The following is a 22,290-nucleotide window of genomic DNA, read 5'->3' as shown; positions in this document are numbered from 1 at the left end:
TGCTGAAGCTGCTGAAGATGGCGACAGGAATGAGAGCCCTGCTGGATACGGTGGTCCAAGCCCTGCCTCAGGTACACACGTCACACACACACACACACACACACACATACACACACACACACACGCTGTATTCCCTTCTCACCAAGAGAGCCTCAGTCAATAACCGGAATAGCGACTCCTCTCCTCCTCTTCCTCTGTTGGCCAGTAGGCGACTCAGATAGAGGACTCCTACATGCCACAGGCTTTGTCTGGTTTTCACTTCCAGTTCCGCGGAGAGAACTCGTGCCCTCGCTCGTGTGTTGGTGCAGCGTCCGTCAGCGTCCGTCAGCGTCCGTCAGCGTCCGTCAGCGTCTAGGCCGTCCCAGGTTTAAAATCCTTCGGTTGTACTGAAGGTTCAACGCTGTAGGAAACTCCCAGAAGGGATTTTGGCCTCGCCGTTCTCACTGACGGGTTGCATTTTGCTCTCTCGCGTAATCTTATGCGTAAGACAAATATACTATTTTATCTTTTTATGTTTGGGAGTGGCTTTCATAGGCTGCCTCCAAAATCCTCATATTTATTAATCAGATTCCTTGTCTTCCTTTTCTATTGATCAACCCTCTCATTAACACTTAGCCCTTTGCTCTCTATCCCAAGAGCCCCAGTGAGGTAATTAAAACAGGCTAATTAAACATTTCCAGGAGGTCTCCCTCTGTATCGGTGCGTGTGCACATTTAGTTTCTGGAAAGGTGCGATTGAAAGCGTCACACCTGGCGAGAGATTGAGCAGAGCTTTAAATGCACTGATGTTGGTGGAAGAAGTTAATAAATATGGATGATGCCGTCATGGCACGCAGAGACCAGTGTGACGTACTGGAATACTGATTTATGAGCTTTAACATGTCGCTAATCCAACTTGTATGTATTAAATAGCCCATGACGGGACGCTGAGATGTAACGACGTATCCATACATTCAGACTGAATGCTTGAGGAACCACAGTAGATCGTCGTTAAGAGAAATGCATTTTCACGGCGTGTCTTTACAAAGAACGAAGTAAGACAAAGTAGTTTTACGCTCCAGCGTCCTCCATTATCCTGTGGCTCCCCAAATAATGCAAAATGGCTGCAACATTCACTCTCGCTAATAGCCCACATCCCGTTGGTGCCACAGCTGAGCCAGTTGCTTTATCTCTTCTCTGGGATTGGCTGAAAAACCTCCGGAGTCTCCGCAGGCAGATGCCGACCCCACGTGGAATGTGCTTGAGAAGGCATCAGAGCGTCCTGTGAAGCCTTTCGTATTTAGCTTGGAAATAAAAGAAACAAGTTTGTTCAGAAAATATAACTCATATGAATAGTAAAGCTCATGTTGTGGTTCTCATCTTGTGTAGTGTAATCTATTATTATAAACTTCTGCAGCTCATGTTTATTTTATTCCTTTGTAGGGTAAATCACAACTGCCATACCTCTGCAGCCCATGTTTATTTGTGTCCCGTATAGCATGAGTGAATATTATATATTGGATAGAATACACGGTGCAAACCCCAGAACACTCACATTTAGAATTAGTATGAACTCATCGGAGTTTGCAGCTTTCAATGGGGCTTCGTTTTTCTCCATCAAAAGTAAACTTGCATATTTCAATTGTAGATGTGGGCAAACATTTCTGTTCTGTGATTTTTAATTTTGCAATTCACCGCCTCTTGAAGCTCTTTCATTACGTTTAGAATGGACTAGGTGACTCACATCAGGCAATTTATGTGAGTCAAATTGTGTTCCGGTTTCCTCCTATCAATTATCATTGCATTGAATTTCAAAGGATGGGAGACACATAAGCAAACGTTTCAACCTTGAATTTAAGATTGATGATTGCAAGATTAAGTCCATGTCATGCTAGAAATGTATTGCTAGAAATCAATTTTATAAAATATGAATCCAACCACATTCGTGTGACTTGGCTGAGCTTAGAGAGCTTTCCCTTTCAAACCAGGTCTTATTATCAAAGCTTTTCTTTCATAACTTAAGCATCATTACAGACCCTCTTTGAACAGAGCAAAAAAGACTGCGGGTATCTCCGTTTTTTTAAATGAACTTTATTTGGAATACGCCTATGCCATCTCTTTCAAATAAGCTTTCATAGCTATAATGTTAATGCATTATTCTAAGACCAAATGCCAGAAAGTGAAGATCGGATTGAATGATCTTTCCTTTCATAAACAGGTAGAGAGATCCCAACTTGTAGTGTGGTTATAGTGACTATTTGTGCCATTGTTTGTAGAACTTAGAGGGGAATTGGAGCAGCCAGCTAGAAATAATCCATGGGCCTTTTTTATGGTAGTCTTGATATTGAGTTTATCATTTAATAAGAGCTTAAAACAGCCATGAAACTGTTGAGGTAGCACTCTAGTAATGTGGATGTTGTCAAATGTTCTTTTTAATGTGTGGTGGTAAGACTTTCTCTTCTGTGTGTGTGTGTGTGTGTGTGTGTGTGTGTGTGTGTGTGTGTGTGTGTGTGTGTGTGTGTGTGTGTGTGTGTGTATCTTGCAGGTGGGTAACCTGGGCCTGCTCTTCATGCTGCTGTTTTTCATCTACGCCGCCTTAGGAGTGGAGCTGTTTGGAGAACTTGGTGAGTGCTCATGACATCCAGACGCTCCGCTGTAAAAGGATTAAGTCGAGCAAAAGCGCTTACTTTTTTATCAACAGGTAAACTTTGAATAAAGTGTGTTGTACAGTTTGTTTTTTTAATTCCTATGAAGACTATAAAGACTCAGCTTACTACAGATACATAAATGCAGTCTGGGATATTAGATAATAATAATTAAATAAATCTAAATCTAAAACCTCAATTTAATGGAACATATATTCCATTTGTGACATTTGGCAATAATTTATAAACAAGTCATTTAAAGACAAGAGAAACAAAACTGTGAAAATTTACACCATCACAGAAAAAAACTATTTGGGTTTGTGCGACAAAGTAATGGGATTATTATAAAATAACTAACTGTCTTTCTGTGGACTCAAAAAAATGCTCTCATTTTGCTTTAACTCAACGTATGCATATAAAAGCTTTAAAAAAACTTTATTATGAAAATCTCCTTATTTCCTCTCCATCCTTTATTCCTTTTCATCAATTCTCTCCCCTGCAGTCAGACAGACATTAGGGAATCAACCCACCCTTCAATATTCTGATACATACTGTCCTAAAATATCCACATTGAAGTTGGAAGATATTGCCTCTGAACTGTCACATTCCCCTTGTGTGCTGCAGCTGTAGCCCACGGCAACATTTCCTCCTATTGGAGATGGAAGGAAAAGGATTAGTGGCAGATGCAAGTGTCGCTTTCTTCATTCTTGAAACCATCCCAAAGATTATCTTGGGATATAAGCTCAGAGACAAACAGAGAGTGTTTGGTCACATTCCGCTGCTTTGATAACAGGCAGTCGGCTTGTTTGGACACTCACAAAAATGGCGCTTGCCTCTGCAGTTTTTTTGGAAACAATGAATTGTGCTTGAAAAGTGTTGAGTGTTCAAACTCACAAGTCTCTTCTTCTTCTCTGACTTCCTTCCTCAGTCTGTAATGAAGACTACCCATGTGAGGGTATGAGTCGTCACGCTACCTTTGAGAACTTTGGCATGGCCTTCCTGACCCTGTTTCAAGTCTCCACGGGCGACAACTGGAATGGCATCATGAAGGTAGGAAGTTAACATTTGGGTGCTTCAGTAGGAGGAAAACGCTGAAGCAGAGAAGTTAGTGTGAAGGCGCTCTGAGGCAAACGCTCTGGTGATTGTCAAGTGTGCTTGCTCAGCACCGGCAGCGCAGATTTCCTTACTGATAGACGGAGGATTGACTGCGCCTCATTACACACACACACACACACACACACACAAAATACGCAGTTTACCCTGGACACACATCTACTCCCAGACGCAGCTTTCGCAGCTCCTCCGCACTCAGAGGGCTGCGAGGGGCAAAGGAGATGCTGGTGGGTGTCATGAGGCGTGGACCATTAAACACACACTAGACTGGGGGGGAGCAAACCAGCGGGCCGCAGATGCAATTAAATCTCTGTCATTTTAGCTGTCAAATTACCACCTGGGCTGTGAGACAAGAACCTCTACTTACTCTAAGTAGGTAAGAAGAAAGGAGGCACCATTGAGGAAGAGGGGAAGGGAAACCTATGATTTCTTTCCTGTAGAGAGGAAAGTACACATGAGAAAAATGAGGAAAAAGGGGAAGCAAATGGACATTTGAATGGAATGATGTACAGAAATAAGATGGAAAAACTGCTTTAAAGTTCTTATGTGTGGTCACAGCCTCCAGAAAGCACTTGTCACTTCGGTTCTGCTCTGAATGAACTCGACCGAGCGCGTATTTCACCGCAGTGCAAAATCACTAGAATAGAGGGGTGGGGGGAGGGGGGGGGGGGGGGGGGCTCCTGTTGTTTTGAATAGACGCAAAACAATTACGTGTGTGATGATTATACAAGTTGTCATGCATGCAAAGAGCCTTGTTAACAATTCATTCCTTTGACTAAAACATCTTGAATATGAATCCCAATTTCCATCCATAGAGTGGTGTTCTCTGAGCTCACAGCGTTGTGAAAAGCACATTTAGATCTCGACTTTGGAGTTGATATTTTAGAAAATGTAAAATATAAGAAATCCTGAGTTGTTGCCGTCAAGTAGGTGATCTGGTAGATTCATAAAGCTTCATCCAAAAGCCCTTTTAGCTTGTCTTTTTTTTCCCCGTTCCTTCTTCGTCCTGACCTTTTCCCTCATCTTCTCCCTCTGTCCGCACCAGGACACCTTGCGGGAGTGCCCACCGGACCACGGCACGGATGTGGACTACGCCTGCAACCCGAGCCTCCAGTTCATCTCGCCCATGTACTTTGTCTCCTTCGTGCTCACCGCCCAGTTCGTGCTCATCAACGTGGTGGTGGCCGTGCTGATGAAGCACCTGGACGACTCCAACAAGGAGGCCCAAGAGGAGGCGGAGATGGATGCAGAAATTGAGCTGGAGCTGGCCCAGGGCACCCTCTGTTGCATGGGCGCCCCCGGCTGCGGGGGCGCGAGGGTGGACAAGGGACTGGTGGACGCCGGACCCGGAGGCACAGCGGGGGGCAGCGACAGAGGATGCGGGGAGCGGGCGGAAGGAGTGCGCAGGGTGCTTCATTCAGCCGGCAGCGCGCGCTCAGGAGCGTACAGCTCCCGCGACTCGGGCCGAGCGCTGTACTCACCAGCACAAGTGAGTGTGTATATTTAGGATTGTGTGTGTGTGTGTGTTTTTTAACTGACAGTGTGAAAGGTCTATCTTTTATAAGTGTGCATATGCAAGTAGGTACGTGCAGGATCGGGTTCGGGCTTAGTGAAGTTTGGTTTTGTGGACCGGTTTCAGCCTCCTCAGATCCTCATTGATTCAGATCCGTTTGTGACGCCTGATCTTCCACATCTCTCTATTTTGTTCAAAAGGATGATTAAGAAAAGTTTCCTAAGTTCTAATTTAAAACCTAAAAACCTAAAACATAGATCACACAATAAGAGAATATACAATATATATTAAGGGTTTATGGAAAGCGTAATAAGCGTAATGCAATTCCAACATATGTAATAATTGCTTGATAATTTAAAGAATGCCTAGAGAGAATGTCAGCTTACTTCTCTTTACACAATACATTAGTTTATGTAAAGAAAATTACACATTTGATTCAGAAACTGGACGAATACAAAAGGGATAAACAATATGGCAGTAACTGCTATGCAGGTTCTGTGAATCATTACTGTGCTTCCTATTGGGAAATGGACCGACTCATCTCTTTAAATAATGGGTTTTACTTTTGTTCATTTTCTTTGACACATTTTGTGAGAAGGAAGGTTAAACATTTACACATAGAGAGCAAAAAAGAAATACCGAAAAAGGCAGAGAAAGAGACACTAAGTTTTGCCTAATTTCAGCATTGGATAATTGTAATATAGTAGCGTAATATGAATGTTAAAACATTAGGCTGGAATTAAAGGCAATTTCGAAACAGCAAGCAAATGGGTGGATATTAGCAAATTAACAAATGGATATTAGGCAGATGAACGTCAAAGCTGGGCCGTATTTTTCAATCCCAAGTACATGTGTGCGCTCCACTGTTGTCATGGCAACCCGTGTCGACAGCAAAGAGGGACGAACAACTTGAATCGCTTTCTCAATGAAGTTTACACTCCAGCTTCACTAAGGTGTCAGTGCTCACATTCAGATGTTATATATATATATATATATATATATATATATATATATATATATATATATATAAAAAAAGGCTTTTGGTACACCTGCACATTGTGTGTGTTTGTGTGTGTGTGTGTGTTTGCGTGTGAGTAGATGGTCCCTCATTTCTACTGGCATTCTGAGGGCACAAACCCTTACGGCGTCTCCGCTGGTCGTCTCGCGTGCCCGCCCAGAGGCCCGCGTACAGATGACTCACCGGCTGCCACACAGAGCCTCTCACCTTCGCACAGCTAAAGTCGGCAGAGTGGAGTCATTTTTAACTCAGCGTGACAAAGAAACTTAGCGCAGACCAGCGAGAACTCACCGGCATCAACCCCCCCCCTCTCTCTCTCTCTCTCTATCTCTGTCTCTGTCTCTCTACCTCATTCTCGGTCTCTCTCGAGTGACGTCTTCTCCTATGGTGCCTAAATATTTTGAGATACTCATGTTATCGGACGCTACACTGAACAAATACAAATTATTTTCATTGAGACGTTGTATTAGAAACATACCTCTTGGATTTCTCAGTCATCCATGCTGTGAGATTTAGGTTGGAGGAGAATCCAGGAGGACATTCCACAATGTGCCGTTGAAGTGATTCTCTGTGGTGAAACACCAGCGACATATTGCAAAGCGAGGCGACACTGTGAGAAGTGGACGCGCGCAGTGGGGGAGGAAGGAAGTGAAGGGGGGAGAGATAATAGCTGCGCCGGAGACGGTCAGATAGACGGAGTAATTAATTTCAGCTCTCGCGCTCAACTTCCATTCCCAGTAGACGTGCCCCATTGTTGCCCACTAATACAGTTATTAATGGAGGCCACCGCAGTCCATCAAACGTGTTTTTCATCAAGCTCTCCACCTACACGGAATGGATTATCTCGGGACCGTCTGTTTTTTCAGCAGTCAGCTTTACTGACGTTTTTTTTCTGTGTTTTTTATTCCTGCCAAAATGCGGCACTAGAACACTGTTTCATAAACCAGCATCGTTTGGCCGTATTTATAGTGCAGCAGCCGATCTCTTGATCCAGGAGCCACGAGTGACTGCAGCGTAACCGCTTGAGTCAGAAAAGTGGTTTTGCGTAAGATATCCAAGAATAGTCCGATAAGCATTGTTGTAAAAATACGTTGTGTGGGGTTTGAAGAGGAGTGACCTTGTTTCAGAGTAGATTTTGGGATACTTGTGCTGATATAACACGGTTATTCTGGCTGTTATGAATGTGCTCCAGTCAAGCAAAATAGATTTAATTCATTGTGAAATACCAGATACCTGCCAGAAAACACCGAAATCGATTATATAACAAGTTTCCTTTTCCTACCGAATCGGTTTCTGGGAAAAAACAATCTGGCAGATGAGATTCCAGCAATGAGGAATCATGTAAGTCTCAGAAAAAGCTCTGAGTGACTCAGTCTGAATTACTTTAAACGTAATAATACCCAGAGCACAAAGCCAATGCTAAAATCTTTAATTGTTTCAACACGGTATTGAACAGCCTAATTAAGGTGATAGTACCTTAGCACCGCTCTCGGGGCTCACGGCTTTGATGATGCAATTATAATAAAGTTACTTGGCTAATGTGGGTGTGGAGTCATATTATTGAAGATCCTTATACCAAAAGCTAATTGTGTTTAGCCCCTAAAGGCCAATACAGTATGAGAGCGTGTTTCAGGTGTTTTTCTTTTTTTTATGGAAGAATGAATAAAGGCCAAAGGCTGTAAAATTGACATGGATGAGGGTCAAATGTGCACACGTGTGGGCGTGTACAGTTTTGTACAGTTTTTGTGTGAGTACATTGAGTTTAACAGCATACCTCTGTGTACACCTGACGTTTGTATAACCCTTACTTTGGTTTATGCATTTCCCTGCGTGTTCTCTGTCCTCGCATGTCCGCATGTGCACATGTTTGCACCTGCGTGCAATACTGGTCTGCTGGCCTGCGTCTCGTGTGCGTCCGTGTGTATGTCTGTCGTGGTGTGTGTGTGTGCGTGGTTGTGCGTGCGTGTGTGTGTGAACGTGTTCCAGGAGAGCCAATGGCTGGACAGCGTCTCCCTTCTAATCAAGGATACACTGGAGGGGGAGATGCTGATGATCGACAACCTCTCCGGTTCTGTTTTCCACCACTATGCTTCTCCTCCACCCCTCTGCAGAAATTGCAAGGGTCATCCGCACGAGGTACGACCATGAATACACATACATTCATATACATGAGTATACGTAAATAGATAATGCATACGCATTCATGTACTCACACATATGAGAGGCCATAATGGGATGTAACACCCACAGTTGTGGACATAGATAATTGCAAAGATGAGTAACATTTACAAATCTTGATTTATGAAAGTAGAACCAAAATATAGGTCATTTAGAGAAGTCTTGAGTCCGTCAGGACTTATTCACCGCTCTGTGATGCTTGGTAAACAGGGCCGAAGGGCTTTGATGAAAATGCTCTTGAGGAAATGCATTCACCCTGCATGCAAGCCCCAAACAGTTGTGGATATAGAAACTGAGAAATACGACTGAAGGACTCATACTGTACCTCCCTTAGCACACATAAAATATGCAGAAGACAGTATAAGAAAACATATAGTGTGCACTATATCTATTCCGTTGTGCGGAATCTATTACTATCCAAGTCCTGAAACCCAGAACACACAGACTCACACGCACACAAAACCATGATGTCCAGGGAGCTGATTATGTGCATGCACATTTGTAATAGGGAAGCACGTGTTGGCATGCATTTGCACGTACTTTCATAGAAACAGACAAGCAGAGGGCTTCATTTATCGCAGAAATCAGTTTGAATAGGAAGAGTTGCTGAAGAAAATTCTTTTTAAAGCTCGTCGACTAATGTATGTTCTATTATTTAACAGTATGACACAGGATTTCAGCCCTCAATTGATTCCATAACTGCAGAAATGTGGATTAATGAGGCCCGTTTGCACGCGTACACACATGCAACCATTCCTGATATGCATGCCGATATGCACGCACTCTTTTTTACTTGTGCTTGCATTTTGAGTGTGTTTTGTACTCCGGAGATCCCGCATTAAAACGCACTCACAGTCGTAGTGAATCCTGTGCCAGTGTTGTCGATGACAAAGCGCAGTGGTTCAGCTCAGGAGAAGCAATAACTGGGCTCTACACCTCCTCACCTGTCGGCCCTGCTGTCTGCCTGTCTGCAGATGCTTTTACATACATCAGTCCCTCCGCCCCTCTGGCTTTCCCTCCATCTATCTCCAATGTATTGTATCTAACGCTTTACTGTTGTCATTCATTTCTAAATGTCCTTCAACCATCAGAGTTGCATGTTGTTTGTTTGGATGTGAACAGCCGGTGTGGGTGCGTCTTTCACCGCCGAGTTCTGTAGGATGGCTTTGTGTCTAAAGGGGAAGCAAGGACACCGAGTTTCTGCTTCTCACCATTGCGCATTTGACAGAAAACATTATTATATTCATGCAACTATGACTGAACCATTGAATTTCTCCCAAAAGTTGTAACACAACACCTGTGGTGGACAGCAGGAGGCCGGCCTGTGTGTTGTAAACAATCGTCCGGCTGCTGTGGTTTCCGGCGGTGTTTCCTGTGTTTTACATGAATTATGGCCCACGCTTTACAATGTCCACACTGGAATCTTGCAATGTGCTCATGAGATTTCAGTCATGATTATTTTTTCACTGCTTATTTTTATTTCCCCTGCAATGCTGCAAGACTGGGGTGGACATTTTTGAATGGTTTTCAAAAAGTCTGCTTACCTCGAAAGCACCTGTGTAGCAGCTCCTCCTGTACCGCTGGGGCTTTTTTTTGTTGTACCAGGAGTCTGGTAAACAGAAAGAAATACACACAAGGAAGGCTGTAGTTTCCATTACCTGCTGATGAACCAGTCGATGACTCACATGGACCGTTTTTTGAAGCTATTTACAGCCCATTTTTGAGAGCTGGAGCAAATCAGCAGATATGTCACGGTCAAATAACAGCATTAGGGACGGCCGATATACGGAGGGAATGCGTAAAAACTCCAAAGTGCTCCCTTAAATGAATGAGTTTCAATGCAATGCATATGCTTTGCTTCCTCGCCTCATTCCACCTCACCTCTCTCTGTCTCTCTCTCTCTCTCTCTCCCTCCCCCTTCCTCTCTTTCTCCCTCCCGCCATGTGCAATGATCATTTACGGCTACGCATTGGCTCTGGATCATTCTCTATGATCCTCTTTGTCCTTCTTACGGGTTACGTGTTAAGAAATCGCTAACAGGCCTCACTCCATTGGATTTCATTGGGCCCTTCTTAAATGCTCTCTGGCTTTTCATTGCTGTGTCTGGTTAAAGAAACGGTTATTGAGCTCCTCTGTGACGCCTTCAGAACCCTGAGTTCCACTCCGGCTCACTGTGTGCGCATGTTTTGAAATTGTGCTGCCACGGTAAGTCAGAGAAGAGCGTCAGCCGGGAAACTCTCGCCCTCGGGAGGCTCTTGTAGCGTTAATTTAAAACCAATTCGGTAGCCATTGTGAGCTGAGTTACCTGATGAAAGATAAAAGAGAGAGAGGTTTCAACAGCTGGTGTAATTATTCTGTGTTTGTTATGAATTAATCAGACTCCGTTTGCTATAAGGGCAAAATGATGAGATTCTGCTGCTGCTTCACAGCACTCTGGATGGGGAAATATATCATTTATTCACTCCTGCTTACACAACATGCAGAGACAACATACATTTTTACTTGCTGCAATGCACATATGCCCTTTGACCTCTCTTTCAGCCTCTCTTTTCACCTATTTTGTTCAATAAGCACGACTGGGTAATGTCGTTGCTTCTTGAAACCTCTCCCCCCATTGCTCTCTTTACAGACAGCGGCCACAGCTTTTTGCCCACATGTCAACATCTGGTGAAGCGTATCGAAACTTTTACCCAAGAGGTTTTTTTTTACCCAATCTTGTCTGTGTAGCTCACGTCGTGTGTGATCCTGTAGAAATGTGTTATCTATGCAGCCAAGGTGGTTGTGTACCATAGAATAAACCATGCAATGTGTTGACCACTCATTAACCCAATAACCAGTTGGCTGTCCCCACTGGCGACCCCGTGCTGTTGTTAAGAGATGAGTGACGGAGGTGCGTTTTCGTAGCAGATCAGGATGGCGGAGATAGAGCAGGCGTCGCTGAAGTCGGAGCAACTGTCGGACAAGTCTTCGTCCCCCGCTCTGCCGGACGACCTCAGCCTGGACGAACACACTGCCTACCAGCTGCTGGCGCGAGAGGGGAAGGTGGGTGTGAGATTCCACTGCTTGAAAAAAAACGTTGAGTGCGAAACGCATCGATGCCGTTATCACGGAGACGGCTCGTTTTCTGTGAGGCCAAAATGAGAAACAGTGTTTATTTATTGGTTTATTTGATAAGGGATAGTGCACATTAATAAAAAAATTGCTGTAAATGTTAAATGAAAAAGGCTGTTTTTCATCTGTGTGAGGAAATTAAAATTCATACCAAAAAAAAGTGACAGCCGGGCTTTGATTGGTGGTCACGCTGTGCCTTCTGCAAGGATCTTAGCTTCAACCAATATTTGTTCTCCTCTATTCGTGCTGCTCAGATAGGAATCCTAATGAAATGATCATCATCGCAGTAATAACTATCAAATAACGATCTGCTTTATTGTCTGCCGCGGGGTAACTACAGGCGGGCTGTATACCTGCTCGTCTAATTTACAAGAAAATGAGAAAAATAAAACCCCATCGAACCACACATTCACCGTGGTTTACTTCTGGTGTGCCCGCTATCTTGATCAGCAACGTGGTCAGAGTCCCTGAGGAGGAGGAGCACAAAAAAGTGGTAATTTTTTTCCATCCATTTTAACACAAAACAAATAGCCCTTCACAAATATTTTTCCTGCCTTTGCTGCGGGCTCTCTCGTGAATTACAGGAACCTTATCTCTTCCTCTCTGCGTATCACTGAAAACTATCTTGTCTTTGAAGAATCCACAGTCTCCCCTCATGAATAAAACTAGCCCGTTCCTAGTTGCAGTCCTGGGTGTCTCTCCTGCACTCGCTCTCCCCCCCTTTTCGATTTTATCTTTCATGCTCGTCCTTTCTCAGTGCTACCTCACGGGTAATTGCACACCTTCCCTGCACCTCCCTCTAGACCTTGTATCTCCATCCCTTACCGTCCGTCCCTCCTAGATATCCTCAGCTGTAATGGGGTAATGCTCCTTGGTTCTGGATAGCCAGATAAGCCTGCTAGCCTCAAGCGTGCCTGAGAAACACTGCTCATTAGAAGGGTGGGCGGGGGGGCGAGGGGGAAGATAAAGCAGAAGGTGAGTTACGGGATTTTATTTGTCCAAAACTATTTGTGAAGTAAGAGTCTATGTGTGTGTATGTGTGTGTGTGTGCGTGTGTGTGTGTGTGTGTGTGTGTGTGTGTGTGTGTGTGTGTGTGTGTGTGAGGCTTGTATAGGTGTGGCTGACTGCCTGTTTGAAAGTGGGCCGTTCAGGGGCCACGACTGAATGACTCTGAGGTACAATAACACACAACTAGAAAAGGCATTTCCTGCTGAAAATGCGTTGGAATGCAAAAAGCTGAACGCTGCACTGAATATTTAAAAATAGCTGAAAATACAGAAAGTTGAAGGGAATTTGAATACATTTGCTGAAAAGCTGAAATGAATTTGAAATTGCTGAAAATACAGAAATGGGAGAAGCTGAAAGGAATTTCAATAGATTTGCTGAAAAAGCAGAAATGAAAACAGCTGAAATACATTTGAAATATTGCAAAAAAATACAGAAATGAATATTAAAAAATTGCTGTTGATAGAGGCATAAGAATAGCTGAAATTATTTTAAAGAACTGCTGAAAATACAGGAAGTGGGGAAGCTGAATTTCAATAGATTTTCTAAAAACAGAAGTTGCAGGAGCTTAAATTTGTTTAAAATTGTTTGTAGTAATATTAGTAGTAGTATTAGTTATAATTGTGGTGTTAGTAGTACTAGCAGTATAAGCAGTAATGGTAGGTTTAGTATCAATAGCAGTAGAAACAGCTGGAATACTATTAGCCATAGTAGTATTTGTAATAACATTAGTAGTAGTTGTAGTATTAATAGCAGTAGAAATACTAGTAGTATGGTAGTAGAAGTATCAGTTGTAGTACTTAGAAGTACGAGTAATATTCGTAGTGGGAGACAGAATGTTTGTTATTTACAGTTAAAAGTTTTTAATTAATAGGCCTCATCACAGACATTACAGTAAAAATTCCCTCCATGGGGCTTTTATTTTGAAATTATTGGATTGGGTGGGGTGGGGGGTGTAGATAGAGGGAGGGAGGGTGAGAGGGTGAGGAATGGAGGGGTTGTCAGGAAGAGATAGAGGGAGAGAGAGAGGAGGAGAAATAGACAGACAGACTGGCTGATTAACAGTGAGAAGAGGTCAGGGTGGAGGGGGGAGGGGGGGCGAGTGTCTTTATCATATTGGTCTGTTGACAGAAAGCATAGCTGCGTCATGTGACTCCACTAATCAGGTCATATAAGCAGCTGTGAGTCACAGACAGATCCTGCAGCGTGTGAGTGCTCGTAACCACGACAACGGCGCACCTGTGCTCATTAACGAGCGGCTGCAAAAGACAGAGACATGGCAGCAAGTTACACAGAATCCACACCTCAAACAAATGAGAACCAGCGCAAAACTATAACAGCTATCTAAAAAATACGGCGTTTGTATGAGACCCAAGACTCTACCGAACGCGTGGATGTGTTTTTATGTCTGTCCGGTAATAAATACGGCTCCTATGGCCGTTTACAAAACGTGTACCTTGTGGATTTTTGTGAGAAATATGTCGGCAGATTTGTATTGGAGCCTATGGGGCTTTTGGCAGAGGTTGTGTCACTTAAACACTCCTTGCGCCAAAACTAAAAAACTCTGGGATTCCATGAACACATTAATCCAATCAGCACAACCATACCCTCATTAATCTGAAGAAATGAAGCCTCTAGAGTGTATACTTTGGCTGCAAGGACAGAAGTTCCATATTTTTTTAACCAGATTTCTGCGATGCCCCACACTCTAGCCTCGAGCTCTCCACTCTAGCAGACGCAATACACACTCATGTAAAAGTCAGAAACGGAGCGAAGAACTAGTGAAACATAATCAGTGATTATGAAAAAAGTACAATAGATATCAAGAAGCAGTTTTTTTCATAAAATAGTTGAGACTTGTGTCAACATTTGAAAGTTGAAATGATGTCTGTAGCTGAAAGATTGGCGAAGCTGAAGAATCTGAAAGTTGAAGAAGTTTAAGAGGATTTGAAAAACGATCTCCATTGGAAAACCATGTTAAAATATTAACGATTATAGATTTATATAAATTCAAGCTTAAGAGCTAAAAAGCTGAAAAGTCATAGCACCCCTCTCCTGAAGGAGCTGAATAATTTAATATTTGAATGGTTTTAATAGCTGAAAGTGTGAAGGAGTTGAAAGGCGGCGCGGAAGAAATAGAAGAAAAACTAGAAAAGGCATTTCCTGCTGAAAATGCGTTGGAATGCAAAAAGCTGAAAGCTGCACTGAATATTTAAAAATAGCTGAAAATACAGAAAGTTGAAGGGAAGTTGAATACATTTGCTGAATATTTAAAAATAGCTGAAAATACAGAAAGTTGAAGGGAATTTGAGTACATTTGCTGAATATTTAAAAATAGCTGAAAATACAGAAACTCGAAGGGAATTTGAATACATTTGCTGAAATAAAAGATATTAGAAAAGCTGAAATTAATTTTAAATAGCTGAAAATACAGAAATGGGAGAAGCTGAAAGGAATTTCAATAGATTTGCTGAAAAAGCAGAAATGAAAACAGCTGAAATAAATGTGAAATATTGCAAAACAGAAGTTGCAGGAGCTTAAATGAATTTTAAAAAGTACAGAAATAACAAAAGCTGAGATGAATAAAAAGAGGTTTAAAATTGTTTGTAGTAATGTTAGTCGTAATTTGGGTATTAGTACTAGCAGTAGAAGTCGGTTTAGTATCAATAGCAGTAGAAACAGCTGGAATACTGATACTATTAGCCATAGTAGTATTTGTAATAACATTAGTAGTAGTTGTAGTATTAATAGCAGTAGAAATACTAGCAGTATGGTAGTAGAAGTATCAGTTGTAGTACTAGAAGTACGAGTAATATTCGTAGTGGGAGACAGAATGTTTGTTATTCACACTTAAAAGTTTTTAATTAATAGGCCTCATCACAGACATTACAGTAAAAATTCCCTCCATGGGGCTTTTATTTTGAAATTATTGGATTGGGTGGGGTGGGGGGGTGTAGATAGAGGGAGGGAGGGTGAGAGGGTGAGGAAGGGAATGGTGGTGACGAAGAGATAGAGAGGGAGAGGGGAGGAAAATTAGACATACTGACTGACTGAGTGATTAACAGTGAGAAGAGGTCAGGGTGGGGGGGGGAGGGGGGGCGAGTGTCTTTATCATATTGGTCTGTTGACAGAAAGCATAGCTGCGTCATGTGACTCCACTAATCAGGTCACAAGGAGCAGCTGTGAGCCACAGACAGAGATCCTGCAGCGTGTGAGCGAGTAACCACGACAACGGCGCACCTATTGGATTGGGTGGGGTGGGGGGGTGTAGATAGAGGGAGGGAGGGTGAGGGGGTGAGGAAGGGAATGGTGGTGAGGAAGAGAGAGAGGGAGAGGGGAGGAGAATTAGACAGACTGACTGACTGAGAGTGATTAACAGTGAGAAGACGTCAGGGTGGAGGGGGGAGGGGGGGCCAGTGTCTTTATCATATTGGTCTGTTGACAGAAAGCATAGCTGCGTCATGTGACTCCACTAATCAGGTCATATAAGCAGCTGTGAGCCACAGACAGAGATCCTGCAGCGTGTGAGTGCTCGTAACCACGACAACGCCGCACCTGTGATCATTAACGATCTGCTGCAAAAGACAGAGACATGGCAGCAAGTTACACAGAATCCACACCTCAGACAAATGGGAACCAGCGCAAAACTATAACAGCTATCTAAAAAATACGGCGTTTGTATGAGACCCAAGACTCTACCGAACGCGTGGATGTGTGTTTTATGTCTGTCCGGTAATAAATACGGCTCCTATGGCCGTTGACAGAACGTGTACCTTGTGGATTTTTGTGAGAAATATGTCGGCAGATTTGTATTGGAGCCTATGGGGCTTTTGCCAGAGGTTGTGTCACTCAAACACTCCTTGCGCCAAAACTAAAAAACTCTGGGATTCCATGAACACATTAATCCAATCAGCACAACCATACCCTCATTAATCTGAAGAAATGAAGCCTCTAGAGTGTATACTTTGGCTGTAAGGACAGAAGTTCCATATTTTTTTAACCAGATTTTCGCGCTGCCCCACACTCTAGCCGTCGAGGCCCCGCCTCTAGCAGACGCAATACACACTCATGTAAAAGTCAGAAACGGAGCGAAGAACTAGTGAAACATAATCAGTGATTATGAAAAAAGTACAATAGATATCAAGAAGCAGTTTTTTTCATAAAATAGTTGAGACTTGTGTGAACATTTGAGAGTTGAAATGGTGTCTGTAGCTGAAAGATTGGCGAAGCTGAAAAATCTGAAAGTTGAAGAAGTTGAAGAGGATTTGAATACAAACTCCATTTGAAAACCATGTTAAAATATTAATGATTATTGATTTATATAAATTCAAGCTTAAGAGGTAGAAAGCTGAAAAGTCATAGCCCCCAAGCCAGAAAGAAGCTGAACATTTTAATATTTGAATGGTTTTAATAGCTGAAAGTATGAAGGAGTTGAAAGGTGCGGCGGAAGAAATAGAGGAATAAGTCGGAACTAGAAAAGGCATTTCCTGCTGAAAATGCGTTGGAATGCAAAAAGCTGAAAGCTGAAATGAACTTTTTAAAATAGAAAAGGCATTTCCTGCTGAAAATGCGTTGGAATGCAAAAAGCTGAAAGCTGAAATGAACTTTTTAAAATAGCTGAAAATACAGAAAGTTGAAGGGAATTTGAATACATTTGCTGAAATTATAGATATTAGAAAAGCTGAAATGAATTTGAAATTGCTGAAAATACAGAAATGGGAGAAGCTGAAAGGAATTTCAATAGATTTGCTGAAAAAGCAGAAATGAAAACAGCTGAAATAAATTTGAAATATTGCAAAAAAATACAGAAATGAATATTGAAAAATTGCTGTTGATAGAGGCATAAGAATAGCTGAAATTATTTTAAAGAACTGCTGAAAATACAGGAAGTGGGGAAGCTGAATTTCAATAGATTTTCTAAAAACAGAAGTTGCAGGAGCTTAAATTTGTTTAAAATTGTTTGTAGTAATATTAGTAGTAGTATTAGTTATAATTGTGGTATTAGTAGTACTAGCAGTAATAGTAGGTTTAGTATCAATAGCAGTAGAAACAGCTGTAATACTATTAGCCATAGTCGTATTTGTAATAACATTAGTAGTAGTTGTAGTATTAATAGCAGTAGAAATACTAGTAGTATGGTAGTAGAAGTATCAGTTGTAGTACTAGAAGTACGAGTAATATTCGTAGTGGGAGACAGAATGTTTGTTATTCAAACTAAGAAGTTTTTAATTAATAGGCCTCATCACAAACATTACAGTAAAAATTCCCTCCATGTGGCTTTTATTTTGAAATTATTGGATTGGGTGGGTTGGGGGGGTGTAGATAGAGGGAGGGAGGGTGAGAGGGTGAGGAAGGGAGGGGTGGTGAGGAAGAGATAGAGGGAGAGAGAGAGGAGGAGAAATAGACAGACATACTGACTGACTGAGTGATTAACAGTGAGAAGAGGTCAGGGTGGAGGGGGGAGGGGGGGCGAGTGTCTTTATCATATTGGTCTGTTGACAGAAAGCATAGCTGCGTCATGTGACTCCACTAATCACGTCATTGGAGCAGCTGTGAGTCACACACAGAGATACTGCAGCGTGTTTACGAGTAACCACGGCAACGGCGCACCTATTGCATTGGGTGGGGTGGGGGGGTGTAGATAGAGGGAGGGAGGGTGAGAGGGTGAGGAAGGGAATGGTGGTGAGGAAGAGAGGGAGAGGGGAGGAGAATTAGACTGACTGACTGACTGAGAGTGATTAACAGTAAGTAGAGGTCAGGGGGGAGGGGGGAGGGGGGGCTAGTGTCTTTATCATATTGGTCTGTTGACAGAAAGCATAGCTGCGTCATGTGACTCCACTAATTACGTCATTGGAGCAGCTGTGAGTCACACAGAGATACTGCAACGTGTTTACGAGTAACCACGGCAACGGCGCACCTATTGGATTGGGTGGGGTGGGGGGGTGTAGATAGAGGGAGGGAGGGTGAGAGGGTGAGGAAGGGAATGGTGGTGAGGAAGAGAGGGAGAGGGGAGGAGAATTAGACTGACTGACTGACTGACAGTGATTAACAGTAAGTAGAGGTCAGGGTGGAGGGGGGAGGGGGGGCGAGTGTCTTTATCATATTGGTCTGTTGACAGAAAGCATAGCTGCGTCATGTGACTCCACTAATCAGGTCACAAGGAGCAGCTGTGAGCCACAGACAGATCCTGCAGCGTGTGAGTGCTCGTAACCACGACAACGACGCACCTGTGCGGCTGCAAAAGTGCAGACACAGGACAGCGAGTTACACAGAATCCACACCTCACACAAATGAGAACCAGCGCAAAACTATAACAGCTATCTAAAAAATACGGCGTTTGTATGAGACCCAAGACTCTACCGAACGCGTGGATGTGCTTTTTATGTCTGTCCGGTAATAAATACGGCTCCTATGGCCGTTGACAGAACGTGTACCTTGTGGATTTTTGTGAGAAATATGTCGGCAGATTTGTATTGGAGCCTATGGGGCTTTTGGCAGAGGTTGTGTCACTCAAACACTCCTTGCGGCAAAACTAAAAAACTCTGGGATTCCATGAACACATTAATCCAATCAGCACAACCATACCCTCATTAATCTGAAGAAATGAAGCCTCTAGAGTGTATACTTTGGCTGCAAGGACAGAAGTTCCATACTTTTTAAACCAGATTTCTGCGATGCCCCACACTCTAGCCTGCGAGGCCCCGCCTCTAGCAGACGCAATACACACTCATGTAAAAGTCAGAAACGGAGCGAAAAACTAGTGAAACATAATCAGTGATTATGAAAAAAGTACAATAGATATCAAGAAGCAGTTTTTTTCATAAAATAGTTGAGACCTGTGTCAACATTTGAAAGTTGAAATGGTGTCTGTAGCTGAAAGATTGGCGGATCTGAAATATCTGAAAGTTGAAGAAGTTTAAGGAGGATTTGAAAACAATCTCCATTTGAAAACCATGTTTAAATATTAGTGATTATTGATTTATATAAATTCAAGCTTAAGAGGTAGAAAGCTGAAAAGTCATAGCCCTCAAGCCAGAAAGGAGCTGAACATTTTAATATTTGAAGGATTTTAATAGCTGAAAGTGTGAAGGAGTTGAAAGGTGCCGCGGAAGAAATAGAAGAAGATGAAGTTGAAGAATAAAGATTCGAAGAACAATACTTGGAATGCATCGTTAATGCATTCCAACAACTAGAAAATGCATTTCCTGCTGAAAATGCGTTGGAATGCAAAAAGCTGAAAGCTGAAATGAACTTTTTAAAATAGCTGAAAATACAGAAAGTTGAAGGGAATTTGAATACATTTGCTGAAATTATAGATATTAGAAAAGCTGAAATGAATTTGAAATTGCTGAAAATACAGAAATGGGAGAAGCTGAAAGGAATTTCAATAGATTTGCTGAAAAAGCAGAAATGAAAACAGCTGAAATAAATTTGAAATATTGCAAAAAAATACAGAAATGAATAGTGAAAAATTGCTGTTGATAGAGGCATAAGAATAGCTGAAATTATTTTAAAGAACTGCTGAAAATACAGGAAGTGGGGAAGCTGAATTTCAATAGATTTTCTAAAAACAGAAGTTGCAGGAGCTTAAATTTGTTTAAAATTGTTTGTAGTAATATTAGTAGTAGTATTAGTTATAATTGTGGTATTAGTAGTACTAGCAGTAATAGTAGGTTTAGTATCAATAGCAGTAGAAACAGCTGTAATACTATTAGCCATAGTCGTATTTGTAATAACATTAGTAGTAGTTGTAGTATTAATAGCAGTAGAAATACTAGTAGTATGGTAGTAGAAGTATCAGTTGTAGTACTAGAAGTACGAGTAATATTCGTAGTGGGAGACAGAATGTTTGTTATTCAAACTAAGAAGTTTTTAATTAATAGGCCTCATCACAAACATTACAGTAAAAATTCCCTCCATGTGGCTTTTATTTTGAAATGATTGGATTGGGTGGGTTGGGGGGGTGTAGATAGAGGGAGGGAGGGTGAGAGGGTGAGGAAGGGAGGGGTGGTGAGGAAGAGATAGAGGGAGAGAGAGAGGAGGAGAAATAGACAGACATACTGACTGACTGAGTGATTAACAGTGAGAAGAGGTCAGGGTGGAGGGGGGAGGGGGGGCGAGTGTCTTTATCATATTGGTCTGTTGACAGAAAGCATAGCTGCGTCATGTGACTCCACTAATCACGTCATTGGAGCAGCTGTGAGTCACACACAGAGATACTGCAGCGTGTTTACGAGTAACCACGGCAACGGCGCACCTATTGGATTGGGTGGGGTGGGGGGGTGTAGATAGAGGGAGGGAGGGTGAGAGGGTGAGGAAGGGAATGGTGGTGAGGAAGAGAGGGAGAGGGGAGGAGAATTAGACTGACTGACTGACTGAGAGTGATTAACAGTAAGTAGAGGTCAGGGGGGAGGGGGGAGGGGGGGCTAGTGTCTTTATCATATTGGTCTGTTGACAGAAAGCATAGCTGCGTCATGTGACTCCACTAATCACGTCATTGGAGCAGCTGTGAGTCACACACAGAGATACTGCAGCGTGTTTACGAGTAACCACGGCAACGGCGCACCTATTGGATTGGGTGGGGTGGGGGGGTGTAGATAGAGGGAGGGAGGGTGAGAGGGTGAGGAAGGGAATGGTGGTGAGGAAGAGAGGGAGAGGGGAGGAGAATTAGACTGACTGACTGACTGACAGTGATTAACAGTAAGTAGAGGTCAGGGGGGAGGGGGGAGGGGGGGCTAGTGTCTTTATCATATTGGTCTGTTGACAGAAAGCATAGCTGCGTCATGTGACTCCACTAATCACGTCATTGGAGCAGCTGTGAGTCACACACAGAGATACTGCAGCGTGTTTACGAGTAACCACGGCAACGGCGCACCTATTGGATTGGGTGGGGTGGGGGGGTGTAGATAGAGGGAGGGAGGGTGAGAGGGTGAGGAAGGGAATGGTGGTGAGGAAGAGAGGGAGAGGGGAGGAGAATTAGACTGACTGACTGACTGACAGTGATTAACAGTAAGTAGAGGTCAGGGTGGAGGGGGGAGGGGGGCTAGTGTCTTTATCATATTGGTCTGTTGACAGAAAGCATAGCTGCGTCATGTGACTCCACTAATCAGGTCACAAGGAGCAGCTGTGAGCCACAGACAGATCCTGCAGCGTGTGAGTGCTCGTAACCACGACAACGACGCACCTGTGCGGCTGCAAAAGTGCAGACACAGGACAGCGAGTTACACAGAATCCACACCTCAAACAAATGAGAACCAGCGCAAAACTATAACAGCTATCTAAAAAATACGGCGTTTGTATGAGACCCAAGACTCTACCGAACGCGTGGATGTGCTTTTATGTCTGTCCGGTAATGAATACGGCTCCTATGGCCGTTGACAGAACGTGTACCTTGTGGATTTTTGTGAGAAATATGTCGGCAGATTTGTATTGGAGCCTATGGGGCTTTTGGCAGAGGTTGTGTCACTCAAACACTCCTTGCGCCAAAACTAAAAAACTCTGGGATTCCATGAACACATTAATCCAATCAGCACAACCATACCCTCATTAATCTGAAGAAATGAAGCCTCTAGAGTGTATACTTTGGCTGCAAGGACAGAAGTTCCATATTTTTTTAACCAGATTCCTGCGATGCCCCACACTCTAGCCTCGAGCTCTCCACTGTAGCAGACGCAATACACACTCATGTAAAAGTCAGAAACGGAGCGAAGAACTAGTGAAACATAATCA

General features: G+C 42.9%; 1 protein-coding gene across 5 annotated transcripts in view; it reads left to right on the top strand.

Moving 5' to 3' along the window:
• The window catches only part of cacna1ia (calcium voltage-gated channel subunit alpha1 Ia), a 131,822-nt gene that overhangs the window by 84,199 nt on the left and 25,333 nt on the right, over window positions 1-22,290 (top strand). Inside the window, exons 29-34 of one of the 5 annotated variants that reach the window (XM_078083915.1) lie at window positions 1-71; window positions 2,524-2,602; window positions 3,552-3,673; window positions 4,782-5,225; window positions 8,254-8,403; window positions 11,353-11,487. In XM_078083915.1, coding sequence (XP_077940041.1) covers window positions 1-71; window positions 2,524-2,602; window positions 3,552-3,673; window positions 4,782-5,225; window positions 8,254-8,403; window positions 11,353-11,487 — 1,001 coding nt within the window. Of the gene's footprint in view, window positions 72-2,523; window positions 2,603-3,551; window positions 3,674-4,781; window positions 5,226-6,347; window positions 7,807-8,253; window positions 8,404-11,349; window positions 11,488-22,290 lie in introns of those variants that run through there. The other 4 variants (XM_040190726.2, XM_078083917.1, XM_078083916.1 and 1 more) reach the window with 4 other exon arrangements.

The sequence above is a fragment of the Gasterosteus aculeatus genome, chromosome 11 (assembly GCF_964276395.1).
Source record: "Gasterosteus aculeatus chromosome 11, fGasAcu3.hap1.1, whole genome shotgun sequence".
Taxonomy (NCBI): domain Eukaryota; kingdom Metazoa; phylum Chordata; class Actinopteri; order Perciformes; family Gasterosteidae; genus Gasterosteus; species Gasterosteus aculeatus.
The sequence above is the reverse complement of the archived record's forward strand: the minus strand, read 5'-3'. Positions and strand labels throughout refer to the sequence as shown.